The 15,431-nt window shown below is 38.8% G+C and overlaps 1 protein-coding gene across 6 annotated transcripts in view; it reads left to right on the top strand.

Annotated features, from left to right (window-relative positions):
• Nucleotides 1-15,431, top strand: part of UBR5 (ubiquitin protein ligase E3 component n-recognin 5) — a 141,885-nt gene that overhangs the window by 102,638 nt on the left and 23,816 nt on the right. For 5 of the 6 annotated variants that reach the window (XM_066379261.1, XM_066379260.1, XM_066379257.1 and 2 more), the window contains exons 33-42: nucleotides 717-877; nucleotides 1,001-1,240; nucleotides 5,666-5,789; nucleotides 6,363-6,474; nucleotides 7,598-7,729; nucleotides 8,124-8,381; nucleotides 9,263-9,531; nucleotides 9,870-10,081; nucleotides 13,316-13,546; nucleotides 14,115-14,188. In XM_066379261.1, the coding sequence (XP_066235358.1) occupies nucleotides 717-877; nucleotides 1,001-1,240; nucleotides 5,666-5,789; nucleotides 6,363-6,474; nucleotides 7,598-7,729; nucleotides 8,124-8,381; nucleotides 9,263-9,531; nucleotides 9,870-10,081; nucleotides 13,316-13,546; nucleotides 14,115-14,188 (1,813 nt within the window). Of the gene's footprint in view, nucleotides 1-716; nucleotides 878-1,000; nucleotides 1,241-5,665; nucleotides 5,790-6,362; nucleotides 6,475-7,597; nucleotides 7,730-8,123; nucleotides 8,386-9,262; nucleotides 9,532-9,869; nucleotides 10,082-13,315; nucleotides 13,547-14,114; nucleotides 14,189-15,431 lie in introns of all 6 variants that reach the window. The other variant, XM_066379258.1, reaches the window with a different exon arrangement.

Genomic DNA, 15,431 nt, shown 5'->3' with positions numbered 1-15,431 from the left:
TTGCACTTGGTACTTCACTTAGCAGTGTCGAGAGCTGTACAAATACTACCCTCAGAACATGTCATAAGGAAATAATGTATGAGAAAAAAAGTCATCACAGAATAATGGAAAATTAAAAATGGAAATACTTTATGGATCCAATAATAGTGGACTAATGAATCAAATTAGTTATATCAGTTATAACTAATAAAATGTAGTAATTTAAAAGTAAGGCTTATCTTAAGTAACATTTTCAAAAACAGAAAATAACATGAAATTTGGTATTCTCTGTAATTAATATCTATATGATAGACCATGCAGAGAAAGAAGACCAGAAAGTGTTAATAATGGTTAAGTGATGGAGACAGGATTATGAAATTATTAATATAAACAGTTGAACCTACTTTGCTGCTTCAGTAAGTACCCTATAACAAGTGGACTATATTCTTCTTGTGACTTGACATATTTGGCCCAGTTCTTCTAAATATTAATTGATACACAGAGGACTGTGAGACTGAAAACAAGAAATCAGACATTTGATACCTATAGGTCAAGCACAGTGATAGGCATGTGGCATAAATTAATCACTTACTTTGTAAATATTTTGGTTAAATTTATTTGGAGACTTTTATTATGAAAAATTAACATTGAAAATGTGTTAGAACTTTTTACTTTATGAATATATAAACATCTTTTGAGATGTCTTAATGTTAAAGAGCGGTATAATATTTTTAAAGCTTCTAGATACTCTACTAGGTACACTAGTGAAAGAACTCCAAAACAAATACACACCTGGACGTCGGGAAGAAGCAATTGCTGTGACAATGAGGTTTTTGCGTTCAGTAGCAAGAGTTTTTGTCATTCTTAGTGTGGAAATGGCTTCATCCAAAAAGAAGAAGTAAGACATCCTTTTTGCTTTTGACTTTTATATTATTTTTCACTACGTTTTTATAAAAATAATAACATCATGTATATGGAAGGATTCATAAAAGATTCCTGTATTTTTCTTTTTGCTCTATAGCAACTTTATTCCACAGCCAATTGGAAAATGCAAGCGTGTATTCCAGGCACTGCTACCTTATGCTGTGGAAGAATTGTGCAATGTAGCAGAGTCGCTGATTGTTCCTGTCAGAATGGGAATTGCTCGCCCAACAGCACCTTTTACTCTGGCTAGTACCAGCATAGATGCCATGCAAGGCAGTGAAGAATTATTTTCAGTGGAACCACTACCACCACGACCGTCATCTGATCAGTCCAGCAGGTAAACTTCTATCTGGTAAAAGATTCTGATTTAATTTTCTCTGGAAATGTCATGTTTGGCTTAACTAAAACCTTTGCATAAGCATTCAGGTAGTGTACATGATTATTTATATGATAAATGGTAAAGATTTTACTTTTTAACCTGTGAATGCACTTTAAAAATTATATTTACATGTGTGTCCATGTCTAATAGACATATAGTTTTGGGTTTTGCTTGGGCTTGCAAAGGCACAGTTTTTATTATGCCAATAAAAGAACCTGATAAGAAAGCTTACTTAATTAAAAAAAAGAAAGCTCACTTAAGACTTCTGTAGACATTACTGTTCTTCTTACCTTTAATTATTAGCCTGCTGGAAGGCCAAGTTGGAGAATGAAAAGATATTAGTTATGTCCAAAGGCTTGGGCTAGGGGGAAGCTTATGTGTAACCTAAACAACAATCAGAATGATAGAATTTTAAAATATTCTCTACAACAGCCATATTAACTAGGAGAGGACTAAAACAACGCTGTAATAAGAAGTTTCTAGTGACAAGGTTCTTTATTCTTAAATCTCGTCATCTTTTCCATTTATTTGATAGTTATCCTAACTAGACTGTGAGCTTGTTGAGTCAGAATGTTTAGAACCTAAAGCTAAACATGAAACATTCTAGTGTCTTTTATTTAGCACAGTGGTTCTCTTTAATATGCATGCAAATCACTTATTAAAATGGCAGAGGCTGGTTCTGGAGATCTGGGTGGAGCCTGAGAGTCTGTATTTCTTAGAAACTGTCAGATAATGCCAAAGCTACTGGTTTAGGGGCCACACTTCTGAGTTAGTTGCAAGGCTCTAGAGATCTTTAGCAAACAATTATTTTATTTGGTTTTCTCGAGTCTGATTTTATTACTGTGTGTATGTATGATAACATTTTAATAAGGAGTTTTAAGACTTAAAGATCTTTATTCCCCCTCTTTTTTTTTTTTTTTTTTAAAGATTTTATTTATTGACTTTACAGGGCCAGGGGAGAGGAACAATAAGTATCACCTCATAGTTGCTTCACTTTAGTTTTTCATTGGTTCCTTGTTGTATATGCCTTGACCAGGCAAGCCCAGGGTTTCGAACCGGTGACCTCAGCATTCCAGGTTGTTCTTCCTTTTTTCTGAACATCACTGTTTTAATAAGGATGGCCTGCTTTAGTATTTGGACAGTTCCCAAATCTTAACCCCTGAGTTTCATCTAAGTTGATGTTGAATATCTGCTCTCACTATTCTTATTCCTTCATATACCAGGGTATGTTTTCCAACTTTTCCTCTGTTGTCAGGTTTCATTGGGTACCTTGGAATCTAAATCCAGGTTTGTCTGTTAAAGCTCTTACGTGGTAGCCTTGTCACTGATATACTTGCAGGATTTGCTGAAAATTATTATAAATCAAGCTATATATTTTCAGACTTTCCAGATATCCCCTATTATCCAGAGGTTCTGCTAGTGAAATCTTCTTGGACTCCTGTGAAGCTCCTGATTCTTATCCCCTGTGAGGAACACCCAGTTACTCAAGTGGTGTTACCTTATGAAGTCTTGGTACCTTTCCCTTGGTTTTGTTTTAGACATAAATTTTTTTGTGCGTTTAGCAGATTTTGAGAGTATCTCTTCTCTAAAGTGTGTCCATGAACCTGTTCCTACTAATTTTTAAGATTTTATCATCTTGCCCTGCTTCTGAGGTTTCTTTGTTAAAGTGTTGGGCACTCTTTAGCTCTCCTCTTTACTTCATTACCCTTGGTGTGTTCTTGGGCCGATCTCTCATGTCTTTCTAGAAGGAGATCTCATTTGATAATCAACAGATAACAGTGCTAATGTTGTCTACTATTGTTGCTATAATATAGAAGCCCTTCATTATAATACAGTACACTCACTCCTTTGCATAGAGTGTATTCTAACCAGTGTTATAGGCATGTCTTAAAGAAAACAAACACTTGACCAGATACTGGGATATCTCTTGTGTTGGGTGGTAGATGGTGTTTATCACTCCATTGAGTATAAATTCTTAAGTTTAGTAGTTTTGCTTTTTCTATTGCCCACCTCTTTAAAACTCTTGTGTTCTTATTAATCTGTGTCTAGTGTGTCTCTATGCCGCATACAATAACTGTTGTTGAAATTTTATTGTGAAGTAAGAATTTTGCTAAGCATTATAGATGCATTGCCTGTTTTAATTTCCCCAACAACTGATAGTACCACTATCAATCTAACTTTAAAAGTGGGGAAACTTAGGTTCATAGAAGTTAGGTAACAGGTTTCACAGCTATTGAAGTTTAGATATATTTAGAAATATAGACAGTTATTTTCCTTCTCCCTAGGCAGAGTATTGGATGGCAGAATAGAGAGAGAAATTGCTGCTGGGTACATACTGATAGTGGTGAGGCATTGTATTAACCAACCCCGAAGCACACCCTCCCTCGTAGTGCAGATTGCAGCTCCAAACTCATGAGCACAGCCTTGTAGTTAGCAAGTCTTTGAAAAGATTTTTTTTTTTCCTGTCTTCACCCAGCCATGGCTGATATAGGGCAAGTCTCGTGAAGTCTGTTGCCCTTTCATGATTTTATGTATTTGAAGGGGATAGAAGAGAGGATTTTTATGATGTAACTTCTACTTTTGCTTAGACCCCAGACTGTCTTCTGTGAACACTATGGCTCCTTTAAACCTTTATAGCCTAAGAGACATATTTATTTGAAGGCAAATTGTCTCAGTTGACAACTTTTCTTTCTTTCTTTTATTTTTATTACAGAAACAGAGTCAGAGAGAGGGATAGATAGGGATAGATAGACAGGAACAGAGAGAAATGAGAAGTATCAATCATCAGTTTTTCATTGTGATACCTTAGTTGTTCATTGATTTATTTCTCATATGTGCCTTTACCATGGGCCTTCAGCAGACCAAGTAACCCCTTGCTGGAGCCAGTGACCTTGGGTCCAAGCTGGTGAGTTTTGCTCAGTCCAGATGAGCCCGCGCTCAAGCTGGCGACCTTGGGGTCTCAAACCTGGGTCCTCCACATCCCAGTCCGAGGCTCTATCTACTGCGCTACCGCCTGGTCAGGCCTCATTTGACGACTTTTCATGTGTAACTGGTTTGATATTGTTTCTCAGAGCAGCTAAGGTAAGGAAAGAACACTAACAGTGTAAACACTTAAAAGGTCTTTTTTGTGTGTGTGAGAGGAGGGGAGATAGTGAGACAGACTCCCACATGTACTCTGACTGGGATCCACCTGGCAACCCCATTTGGGGCCAGTGCTTGAGTACCAAGGTATTTTTATAGCACTTGAGACTTGACACTTGGTGGACCAATTGAGCATCCTGAGGGCCCGGGGCCACCTTTGAACCAGTTGAACCACTGGCTGTGGGAGGGGAAGCGAGAGAGAAGGAGGAGAAGGAGCAGGGGAGAAGCAGATGGTCACTTCTCTGTGTGCTCTGGGAATTGAACCTGGCACATCCATACACTGGGTCAACGCTCTATCCACGGAGCCACTGGCCAGGGCCACTTAAGGGTCTTTTAACTTCTTTTAAAATCTGTAGATAAAGGGTAATAGTTAGGTCACAGTGTAGTTTAGCAACCACCTGCATTTTAAGCTGCACTCTCTGGTTCTCCATTTTATTTTATATTTTTTAATATAACGGAGACATATGTCTTTTCCTGGCTATTTCTCTGTCTGATTTTTAGAGAAGTAAGAGTATTTTGCTACCCCACTTTTCTTTATGATTCTGTTTTAACATCACACTTTTGAATTGATGTGTTTTTCCACATACACACCTGGCAAGTCAAAGGTAATAAGCTGATGCAAGGTAGGTAATGTCAGGTCTCGTAAAGAGTAGATTTTTTATAGTAAGCACATTTTCATTACTGGATGAATGCTGCTGTTGGAGCCTTTGGAAGTTGAGGACTGCTGGTGTTAAAAGCAATGGAAAAGGGAAAACGTTCCCTTTAGAATATTTCAGTGGAAAGACTCATGAAAAGTATGTGTATTAACACAGATTTGAAATGACTTACTAAAAATAAAAACAGCCTGACGTGTGGTGGTGCAGTGGATAAGGCGTTGACTTGGAATGCTGAGGTTGCTGGTTCCAGACCCTGGGCTTGCCTGGTCAAGGGACATGCAAGAAGCAATTACTATGAGTTGATGCTTCCTGCTCCTCCCTCCCACCTTTCTCTTTTTCTCTCCTCCCTCTAAAATCAATAAATAAAATATTTAAAATAAAATTCTGAGATTTATAAGTTAATTCTTTATGATAAAATAATTTCTTTGGGGTTTATGTTTTTTGAGAGACTAAATTAATTATTACTAGTTTCCAAGAATTTTTAGGTTAGATTTAAAAAAGAATGCTAGCAAGTAAATCACATTGAACTACATACTGTATAGTCAGGTGCGGCAGCAGTGCACTCCTGACCTCTGACTTCCCGCAGCTCCAGTCAGTCTCAGTCATCCTACATCATCCGGAACCCACAGCAGAGGCGCATCAGCCAGTCACAGCCTGTTCGAGGCAGAGACGAGGAACAGGATGACATTGTTTCAGCAGATGTGGAAGAGGTAGTTCTAACTGTGGTAGATGAGAGGCTTTTATTTGGGAGGGAAGGAGGGGAAAGTAATCATTAGATACTTTATTAAATGCAATTGTTGCCAGCTTCTGGATTTTGGTTATAGGTTCTCATTTGTGGTTATACATCCTAAAAGTATTTTAATAGTACCTGACTCACTGGGTAGTAGGAAATTGGAAACATAAACTTGTTTTTACTTAAGGATTAATAGAAAAGATATTCTCAATGTTAAAAACAGTTTTATTAGTTTTGTGCAATGTATTTGAATTAGAATACTGTGTATTTTTTAGGTAAATTTTATCATTGCAGAAGTTTTAAAAAAAACTTCTGCTCCACACAATTGTTATACTTCTAATTTTGAGGTTCTGTGTATGGACAGGAATTATAAACTTTGAGATAGGTCAGCATAATTTTTGATAGCAAATTGTCACTAGCAAAATGAAGAGTCCAGTTCCCTGTATTAAGGGATCCTTGTGTTTTGTTTACTAATTGCCATAGAGGGACATTGGTGAGAAGTGCGTTTATTATATACTTTAATTGTTTACAAATAAGATTCTGGATTTAGGTTGAGGTGGTGGAGGGTGTGGCTGGAGAAGAAGATCATCATGATGAACAGGAAGAACATGGGGAAGAAAACGCTGAGGCTGAGGGACAGCACGATGAGCACGATGAAGACGGTATGCAGGTTATTGGAGAAATTATTCAGTACGAGTAAATCATGTACCTTAAAGAGAGAGAAAAGCCCCATTGGATGTAAAGTGAAATGCCAAGGGATTCTGTAACATCTGTTTCAAATTTTAGGAGGTTCTACATATATATATATGAACAGTTATTTATATGGGAAATAATGCAGTAATTAATAATAATACTTAAATAAACTTTGTCTACTCACAATTGTAAACCTACTTTTGCCCATGCTGTACATACATACATGTATATCTGGATGTACACATACATTACATAAACAAGCATATATATATATATATATACATATACATATATATATGTATAAATATTATTTAAATGTACAAAGTGATTTATCCTGTTCTCCCTCTTGACCTTTCAGTTTAAGTCATTTTAATTTTTTAGAAACTAAAATAATCATAACCATGTTATGAAACATTTGGGAATGAGACAGAAGGAAACAGATGATGCATAACACCACCCATATGCTAACAGTTTGTGTTTTACTTCAGTCCTGCCCGGTGCTGCCCATTCTCATGCATATCTTTTACATATTGTATATGAAGTTTTTGTGACTTTCTTTTTTACTTAAAATAATAATTTTCCCTCTTTGCTACATAAGAATGTTTATCAGTAGCCATAGGATAGACTTTTTTGGAATCAGCTTTATTGTGGTATAACAGACATTTAAAATTTACCATTTTGTATGTTTTGATTTGTGTATATACCATGAACTATGAAGAACAGACATTTTTAACTTCCTTCCCCTTTTGGAAGCCCAGTATGTAAAACAGATGAGAATGAAGCCAGGACCTAGCCCAGAGCTCTCCTTGCTAGCTTAAGTCCTCCTGCTCAACACTTGACATAAAGCTCTGTGGGACAGATTTTGAATTGCTGTGTAATGATCCCCCGGGTACCATCATTTATGTAGGCATTCTTTTCCTGCTAAGCAGGCATTATGCTTACGCTAGTGTAGTTATCCTTTCTCTCTGTCCTTTCTTCCCCCTCTTACTTTCTTAAGTTCCCTCCCTTACGCTTTTCTGGCTTATGAGACCCAGTCTGGATCCACAGTGAGTTTGTACTTCTTTTTTCGTCTTATTTAAATCTATTTACTAGGGAGTGACATGGAGCTGGATTTGTTAGCAGCAGCTGAAACAGAAAGTGACAGTGAAAGTAATCATAGCAACCAAGATAATGCTAGTGGGCGCAGAAGTGTTGTCACTGCAGCGACTGCTGGTTCAGAAGCAGGTATGCTACCATTCCCTAGCAACTTTCTTATGAATATAAGGCTGTTTGTGTATTTAGCATGAATTGGTTAAACTGTATTTTGTATGCTATATACAAGGGTGACTAAACCTTTTTATAACTTCATCCTGTTTCCTAACTATAGATGTTAGTAAAAAGGGTATTGTTTTAATGACTTTTGCTTTTGTTATTTTAAATAATGGATTAATTTTAAAGTTCATTTAAAAGAGTTCTTTCCTAATTAAACGTTTTTAATGATGTGTTTTGTGGATTGTTGAATACAGCCTGACACTCTGTTTAATATATATACTTTCCTGAATGGGGGCGGGGGGATGTGCTGTAGTTTCAAATATCAACAAACTCAAAATGGTTTCGGTTTTAAAAATTAAAAATTTAGGTGCAAGCAGTGTTCCTGCCTTCTTTTCTGAAGATGATTCACAGTCAAATGACTCAAGCGATTCTGACAGCAGCAGCAGTCAGAGTGACGACATAGAACAAGAGACCTTTATGCTTGATGAGCCTTTAGAGAGAACCACGAATAGCTCCCATGCCAATGGTGCTGCCCAAGCTCCCCGCTCCATGCAGTGGGCTGTTCGTAACACCCAGCATCAGCGGGCAGCCAGCACAGCCCCTTCCAGCACATCCACACCAGCAGGCAAGTCTGAAAACTTGGTTTCCTGAGTGCTTTTATTAATAGGTATTTTTGTAAAGTTATGATGTTCATCTAGAGCAGGGGTCCCCAAACTATGGCCCGCGGGCCACATGCGGCCCCCTCAGGCCATCTCCGGCCCCCGCCGCACTTCCTGAAGGGGCACCTCTTTCACTGGTGGTCAGTGAGAGGAGCATAGTTCCTATTGAAATACTGGTCAGTTTGTTGATTTAAATTTACTTGGTCTTTATTTTAAATATTGTATTTGTTCCCGTTTTGTTTTTTTACTTTAAAATAAGATATGTGCAGTATGCATAGGGATTTATTCATAGTTTTTTTTTATAGTCTGGCCCTCCAACGGTCTGAGGGACAGTGAACTGGCCCCCTGTGTAAAAAGTTTGGGGACCCCTGATCTAGAGAACAAGTTTCATAATAATTTTCTATTATTTTGCTGAGGTCAAATATAAAAATTAGTTAAGCTTATATTAGAGCAGGGTTCCTCGATCTCTGTGACAGTGCTACTTTGGGCTAAATTGTTTAATTGCAGTTGTGCACTGTAGGATGTTTAGCATCATCTGTGATGTCTACCCACTCACTAGAGGTCATTCCTTAGTAACCCCTCACCCTGGTGTGACAACCAAAATGTTTGCATACATTGCAAATGTTCCCCTTTTGTGGGGGCAGTGGCAGAATTGCCTCTGTTTAACAACATTGTAGTAATTCTTATCTCCCTCATCATTCCCCTTCCTAAATTAGTGTGGCTTGAAAAATTGCATATTTGAAATGCAACTGATCTTTTAGCTTTCTTATATAAATAGATACAGTGCTTGAGAAACACAGTTAGCAACTGACATTAGCTTATTGTGCTTATCCATTTTCCATTACAGCGAGTTCAGCAGGTTTGATTTATATCGATCCTTCAAACTTACGCCGGAGTGGTACCATCAGCACGAGTGCTGCAGCTGCAGCAGCTGCGTTGGAAGCTAGCAATGCCAGCAGCTACTTAACATCTGCAAGCAGTTTAGCCAGGGCTTACAGCATTGTCATCAGACAGATTTCAGACTTGATGGGCCTTATTCCTAAGTATAATCACCTAGTATACTCGCAGATTCCAGCAGCTGTGAAATTGACTTACCAGGATGCAGTAAACTTACAGGTATGAAGCCACGGAAAAGTCACTCATTCAGATATATATTTTGGCTGTGAATTATGAGAATTCCAATATAAGGGGCATTAAATGTTACAAATATTTAAATGTATAAAAATGCTATAGTAAGTCCTCACTTCATCAATAGGTTCTATGTCTTTGAGCAAAATGAAACCAGTTTTACCATAGGCTGATAGTTATAAACAAGAGTTAAGTTTCTATGGCATCACATCAATGAAACATTATTCAAGGACCTGCTGTATATCAAATTTAACTTTTTGGGAGTAGTTTTAACTGTTTTAGTTTGGTTTTCACAGTTTTTAACTATTTTAGTTTGGTCTTCATAGAACTATGTAGAAGAAAAGCTTATTCCCACTTGGAACTGGATGGTCAGTATTATGGATTCTACTGAGGCTCAATTACGTTATGGTTCTGCATTAGCGTCTGCTGGGGACCCGGGACATCCAAACCATCCTCTTCACGCTTCTCAGAACTCAGCGCGAAGAGAGAGGATGACTGCTCGAGAAGAGGCTAGTTTACGAACCCTTGAAGGCAGACGGTATGAAAGTCTTCAATTATGCTTGTATGTTTAGACAGAACCCTTGTATTCTAGAAAGTTTTTTACATAAGACCTCTGTTGTAAAGGAGGAAGTAAGAGCCTTGCATTACTTCTTTTAAAATTGTGTAACTGAAGCAAAACAAATTAGTTATAATCCAGGCTATTTTTTAAAACTTCATTTGTATGATAGGAATCTGATAGTAATTGCAATCACCGTTTTTGAAGGGGAGTGATCAACATCCTTGTCTTACTAACCCCAGGCTCCCTGCCCCTCCTCCTTCCCTTTTGAAAGGCATATATTCATGAAAGGCTTATTTTGACCATGGCTGAATATGAATGTACTTTGTACTCAGGAGAAGTTTTGTGTAGTTGCCAAAGCTGCTCTTTGGTTTTCTAAACATATTTTTCTACCTTCTCCAGCTTGCTGAATCACCTTCTTCTTCTTCTTCTTCTTTCTTCTTTCTTCTTCTCTTTCATTCAATTATAAAATGACCTTTTTCAGGTCTAGGAATTGGATCAAACATCTATCACTAGAGCGGAGGCAGTGCCATACAGTGAAAGTACCTGTACCTAAGGTCACAGGATTTGGTTCTAGCTTTGGCTCAGGCTAAACGACCTTGCTTCTTTGGGTGGATCATAAAGGAGGGAAAGACAAGGGTCTAGGAGATTGCTTAGGAAACTGAACAAGACTGTAGTTGGGAGTCTGCAAGAGAGGTAATAGTTACTAAAGTGGGACAGTAAAGATCAGGAAGGAGGAGCGAGAAGCTTTGAAATCATATAAACAGAATTTAGGGCCTATTGAGGGATAAAGCAAAATGAGAAAGAACTTACTGTTATACATTTAGACTTTGATTCAGAATAACTAATCGGAAAATAAAGAGAAATATGTGGAAGAGTGGAATGGACATACATATTTGCTTTTGAACTTGAGAACTGGGAGGGAATTTGATGGAAATGTCTAATATGCAGAAGTGAATGGTTGGCTGAGAGATCTGGACCAGAGATAAGATTTTGGAGGCATCAGCTTTCCTGCCCTAGGAAGCCTGCTCCACAAACAGGCACAAGCCTTGTTTTCATTAGGCTGATCTGCCCTGAAGCACAGAGTTCTGATGATACTCATTGCTGACAGGGTTCTCCCTTTCTCTCTCACTCTCATGCAAATATAACAGCTTTATTGAAATATAATTTACATACCATATAATTCACCCGTTTAAAGTATATAGTTCCATAGTTTTGATTGTATTCAGAGCTGTGCGCAACTATCAACATTAATTTTGGAATACTTTATCTCCACAAGAAACCCCATTCTTATTAGCAAGCACTCCCCATTTCCCCTACCTTCCAGCCCTAAGCAACCACTGATCTACTGTTTCTATAGATTTCCCTGGTTTGGACATTCCACATAAATGGAATCATATATTATGTGGTCTTTTGTGTCTGGCTTCTTTTACTTAGCATAATGGTTTTAAGATTCATTCACGCTTAGCATGTATTAGTACATTATTTCCTAGTAGTATTTATTCCCTTGTGTGGATATGCCACATTTTGTTTACCCATCCATACATTTACAGACACTTGAGTATTGTTTGGCTATTACGGCCAAAATATGTTTTTAGCCACCTTTTGATCGTTATGAACAATGCCACAACAAACGCTTGTGTACAGGTTTTGCATAGACATGTATTTTCAATTAGTTTAGGTATATACCTGGTTGTGGAATTGCTGGATCACAGTAACTCTTGTTTAACTTTTGAGGAACTGCCAGAGTGATTTGTAAAGTGGCTGCACCATTTTATATTCCCAGTACGAGCACATGGAGGGTTCCAGTTTCTCCACATCTGTGCTAACACTTGTTATTTTTCTTTTTGATAATAGCCATCCTAGTGGGTAGGAAGTGGTATCTCATTGTGGTTTTAAAAAATTTTGATTTTTTTTTTTCCATTGATTGAGGGGCACACTAAGAGGTGGGGGAGAGAGAGAGAGAGAGAGAGAGAGAGGGAGAGAGAGAGAGAGAGAGAGAGAGAAGTTGTTTCATTTAATTGTACACTCATTGGTTGCTTCTCGTATGTTCCCTGACCAGGGATTGAACTGGCAACCTCTGCGCACCGGTACGACACTGTTACCAGTTGAGCCACCTGGGAAGGGGTCATTGTGGTTTTGATTTACATTTCCCTAATGGCTAATGCTGTTGAGCATCTTTTCATGTGTTATTGGCCATTTGTACATATGTCTTCTTTGGAGAAATGTCTATTTAGATCCTTTACCCTTTTTTAAATTTGCATGTCATTGAATTGTGTGAATTCTTTATATACTCGGGATACAAGTTCCTTATCAAGTAGTTAACTGTAGAAATTTTGTCCTATTCTGTGGGTTGTTTTCCTTTTCTTGTTGGTATCCTTTGAAGGCCCAGTGCTATCTCTGTTTTCTTTTGTTGTTTGTGCTTTCAGTGTCAAAAATGTCCCCAAGAAAACAGCATCACTAACACCTGAGAGCTTGTTAGAAATGCAAATTTGGGGGCCCTACCCCAGGTCTACTTACTGAAACTTGGGGTGGGACCAGCTATCTGTTGCAACAAACCCTCCAGGTGATTTTGATGTAAGCTAAAGTTTGAGAACCATTGTCTTTAGGGAAGGCATTCCTTCTGCCATTCCAAAGGATATTGGAATTCCTTTTCTTTACGAAATATACAGTGGTTATATTTCTAACGCCTGAGCCACAAGATTAATGTTTTTATTTGTGGATAGTCTCAGTTCCTAATTTTGTATATTTATTTTAGTGGCCTCTCATTTGTGTTTATTTTTATTATTATATCTTCTATAAGTGAGAGGAGGGGTGGTAATGAGACTCCCACATGTGCCCCTACCTGATTCACCTGGCAGTACCGTCTTGGGCCGATGCTCGAGTACTGAGCTAGTTTTAGTGCTTGAGGCTGACACACTTAGACCAACTGAGCTATCCTCAGTGCCCAGGTCCATGCTTGAGCCAGTCGAGCTACTGGCTGTGGGAGGCAGAGTAGGCAGGGGAGAGAAGCAGATGGTTGCTTCTCCTGTGTGCCCTGACTGGGAATTGAACCCAGATGTCTGTACACCAGGCTGATGCTCTATCCACTGAGCCACTGGTCAGGGCCACTCATTTGGGGTTTTTATTTACTTATTTACTTATTTACAATTTTTGGTTTTTATTTACTTGTTTACTTATTTTTGTAAACAATTTCATTTCTTTTTATTCCTTCAGACGTGCCACATTGCTTAGTGCCCGCCAAGGAATGATGTCGGCTCGAGGGGACTTCCTAAATTATGCTCTGTCTCTAATGCGGTCTCATAATGATGAGCATTCTGATGTCCTTCCAGTTTTGGATGTTTGCTCACTGAAGCATGTAGCATATGTTTTTCAAGCCCTTATATATTGGATTAAAGCAATGAACCAGCAGACAACATTGGATACACCTCAACTGGAACGCAAAAGGTATCCATACTTGCCATGAGGTTGGTTTAAGAAATTCTTACTTGCTCAGTGTGGTCTTCATTAGTACATTGTCCAATTTTTGGAGTAAGGAGAACAGCACTGTGAAAGAGAAATAGTGCAGGAACATTTCCTGTGGGAAAATGGGCTTCAGTTATCCAATCTTTCACTGTAGCTACTCCTCACTCAAAGCAGGAACCCGAAGAATCCAGTCAAGCTTTATGTTTGAGATAGTTTGGCCTGGTTGATCATGTTTTTTATTAGACTTCGTGTGACCTCTGAGTTGGTGTGCTGATTTCCTATCACTCTTTCTTGGTGTGATTAGCTTTTTACTTCTGTTTAATTCTGTTTTGTAGTTGTAGTACTTTGGCTGGCTAGTCTACCATTCCCAGAGTCTGAAACTTGATTACAGTGTTCAAAATTGGTTAGATACTTAACAGACTTTTTCAAGTGTTTTTTTTTGGGGGGGGGGGGGGGTGAAAGGTTTTTTGCTTATAGTTCCCATAATCTTTGCTTCTATTTATATTACACAAATATTTCAGGTAAAAACAACTCATTTGTCTCTTTAAAGGACACGAGAACTCTTGGAACTGGGTATTGATAATGAAGATTCAGAACATGAAAATGATGATGACACCAATCAAAGTTAGTGTACAGAAAATCTGCTCATCTACTTCAAGAAATGGCTGCCTCAGTAGTTCCCCTTCAAGCTTTTTAACTTCATTATTTTCTGTCTGGGTGGGAATTTCTCTTTTCTTCTCTATGTCCCATTTCTTGCCTTTTCTGTCCACTTTCCCTTACACATTCTTGCATTATTTGCTTCATAAGGATGATTTTTAAAATGTTACAAATTTTTCAAAAATTTTTGTGCATAATTTTTATATTTCTCCTAGTTTTATGTTTACCTTTTACTCTTAAGTAAAGTGTGTAGGCATTACATTAAAATCTTAGCAGAAGCCCTGGCCGGTTGGCTCAGTGGTAGAGCGTCGGCCTGGCGTTCAGGGGTCCCGGGTTCGATTCCCGGCCAGGGCACACAGGAGAAGCGCCCATCTGCTTCTCCACCCCTCCCCCTCTCCTTCCTCTCTGTCTCTCTCTTCCCCTCCCACTTAGCAAGGCTCCATTGGAGCAAAGATGGCCCGGGCGCTGGGGATGGCTCCTTGGCCTCTGCCCCAGGCGCTAGAGTGGCTCTGGTCGCGGCAGAGCGACGCCCCGGAGGGGCAGAGCATCGCCCCCTGGTGGGCAGAGCGTCACCCCCTGGTGGGTGTGCCGGGTGGATCCTGGTCGGGCGCATGCGGGAGTCTGTCTGACTATCTCTCCCCGTTTCCAGCTTCAGAAAAATGCAAAAAAAAAAAAAATCTTAGCAGAACCTTTGTTAATACTGATGCAAAGTAGATTTAGTGAATAAAATGAGAAATACCAGTTTTAACTTCCAAATATCAAAATCTGTAACAGTTAACACAATAAAAAGAGAGACCATATTCCAAACTCAAGAGAATTTGGGATCTTCTGCAGTTTATTTGTAGTTATCAGCTATTATTTCAAATAGAAATAAAATTTTTTTAAATTGAGGTCAGATAGTGAGAGGAGGGGAGAGAGATTCCCACATGCATACAACCATATCCATCCAGCAACCCCTCTCTGGGGCCAGTGTTCTAATACTGAGCTATTTTTGGTGCCTGAGGCCAACACTTGGATCAACCAAGCATTCCTCGGACCCTGGGGCCAGTGCTTGGACCAGTCAAGCCACTGGCTGCAAGCAAGGAAGAGAGAGTAGGGGGAGGTGGAGGGGAAGAGAAGCAGATGGTTGCTTCCCATGTATGCCCTGACCAGGGATCAAACCTAGGACCTCTACACGTTAGGCCAATGCTCTATCTACTGAGCCAACTGG

Source organism: Saccopteryx leptura, chromosome 3 (genome assembly GCF_036850995.1).
Source record: "Saccopteryx leptura isolate mSacLep1 chromosome 3, mSacLep1_pri_phased_curated, whole genome shotgun sequence".
In the NCBI taxonomy this organism is placed as follows: Eukaryota; Metazoa; Chordata; class Mammalia; order Chiroptera; family Emballonuridae; genus Saccopteryx; species Saccopteryx leptura.
Note: the sequence above shows the minus strand (reverse complement) of the source record. Positions and strands in the feature narration are given on the sequence as shown.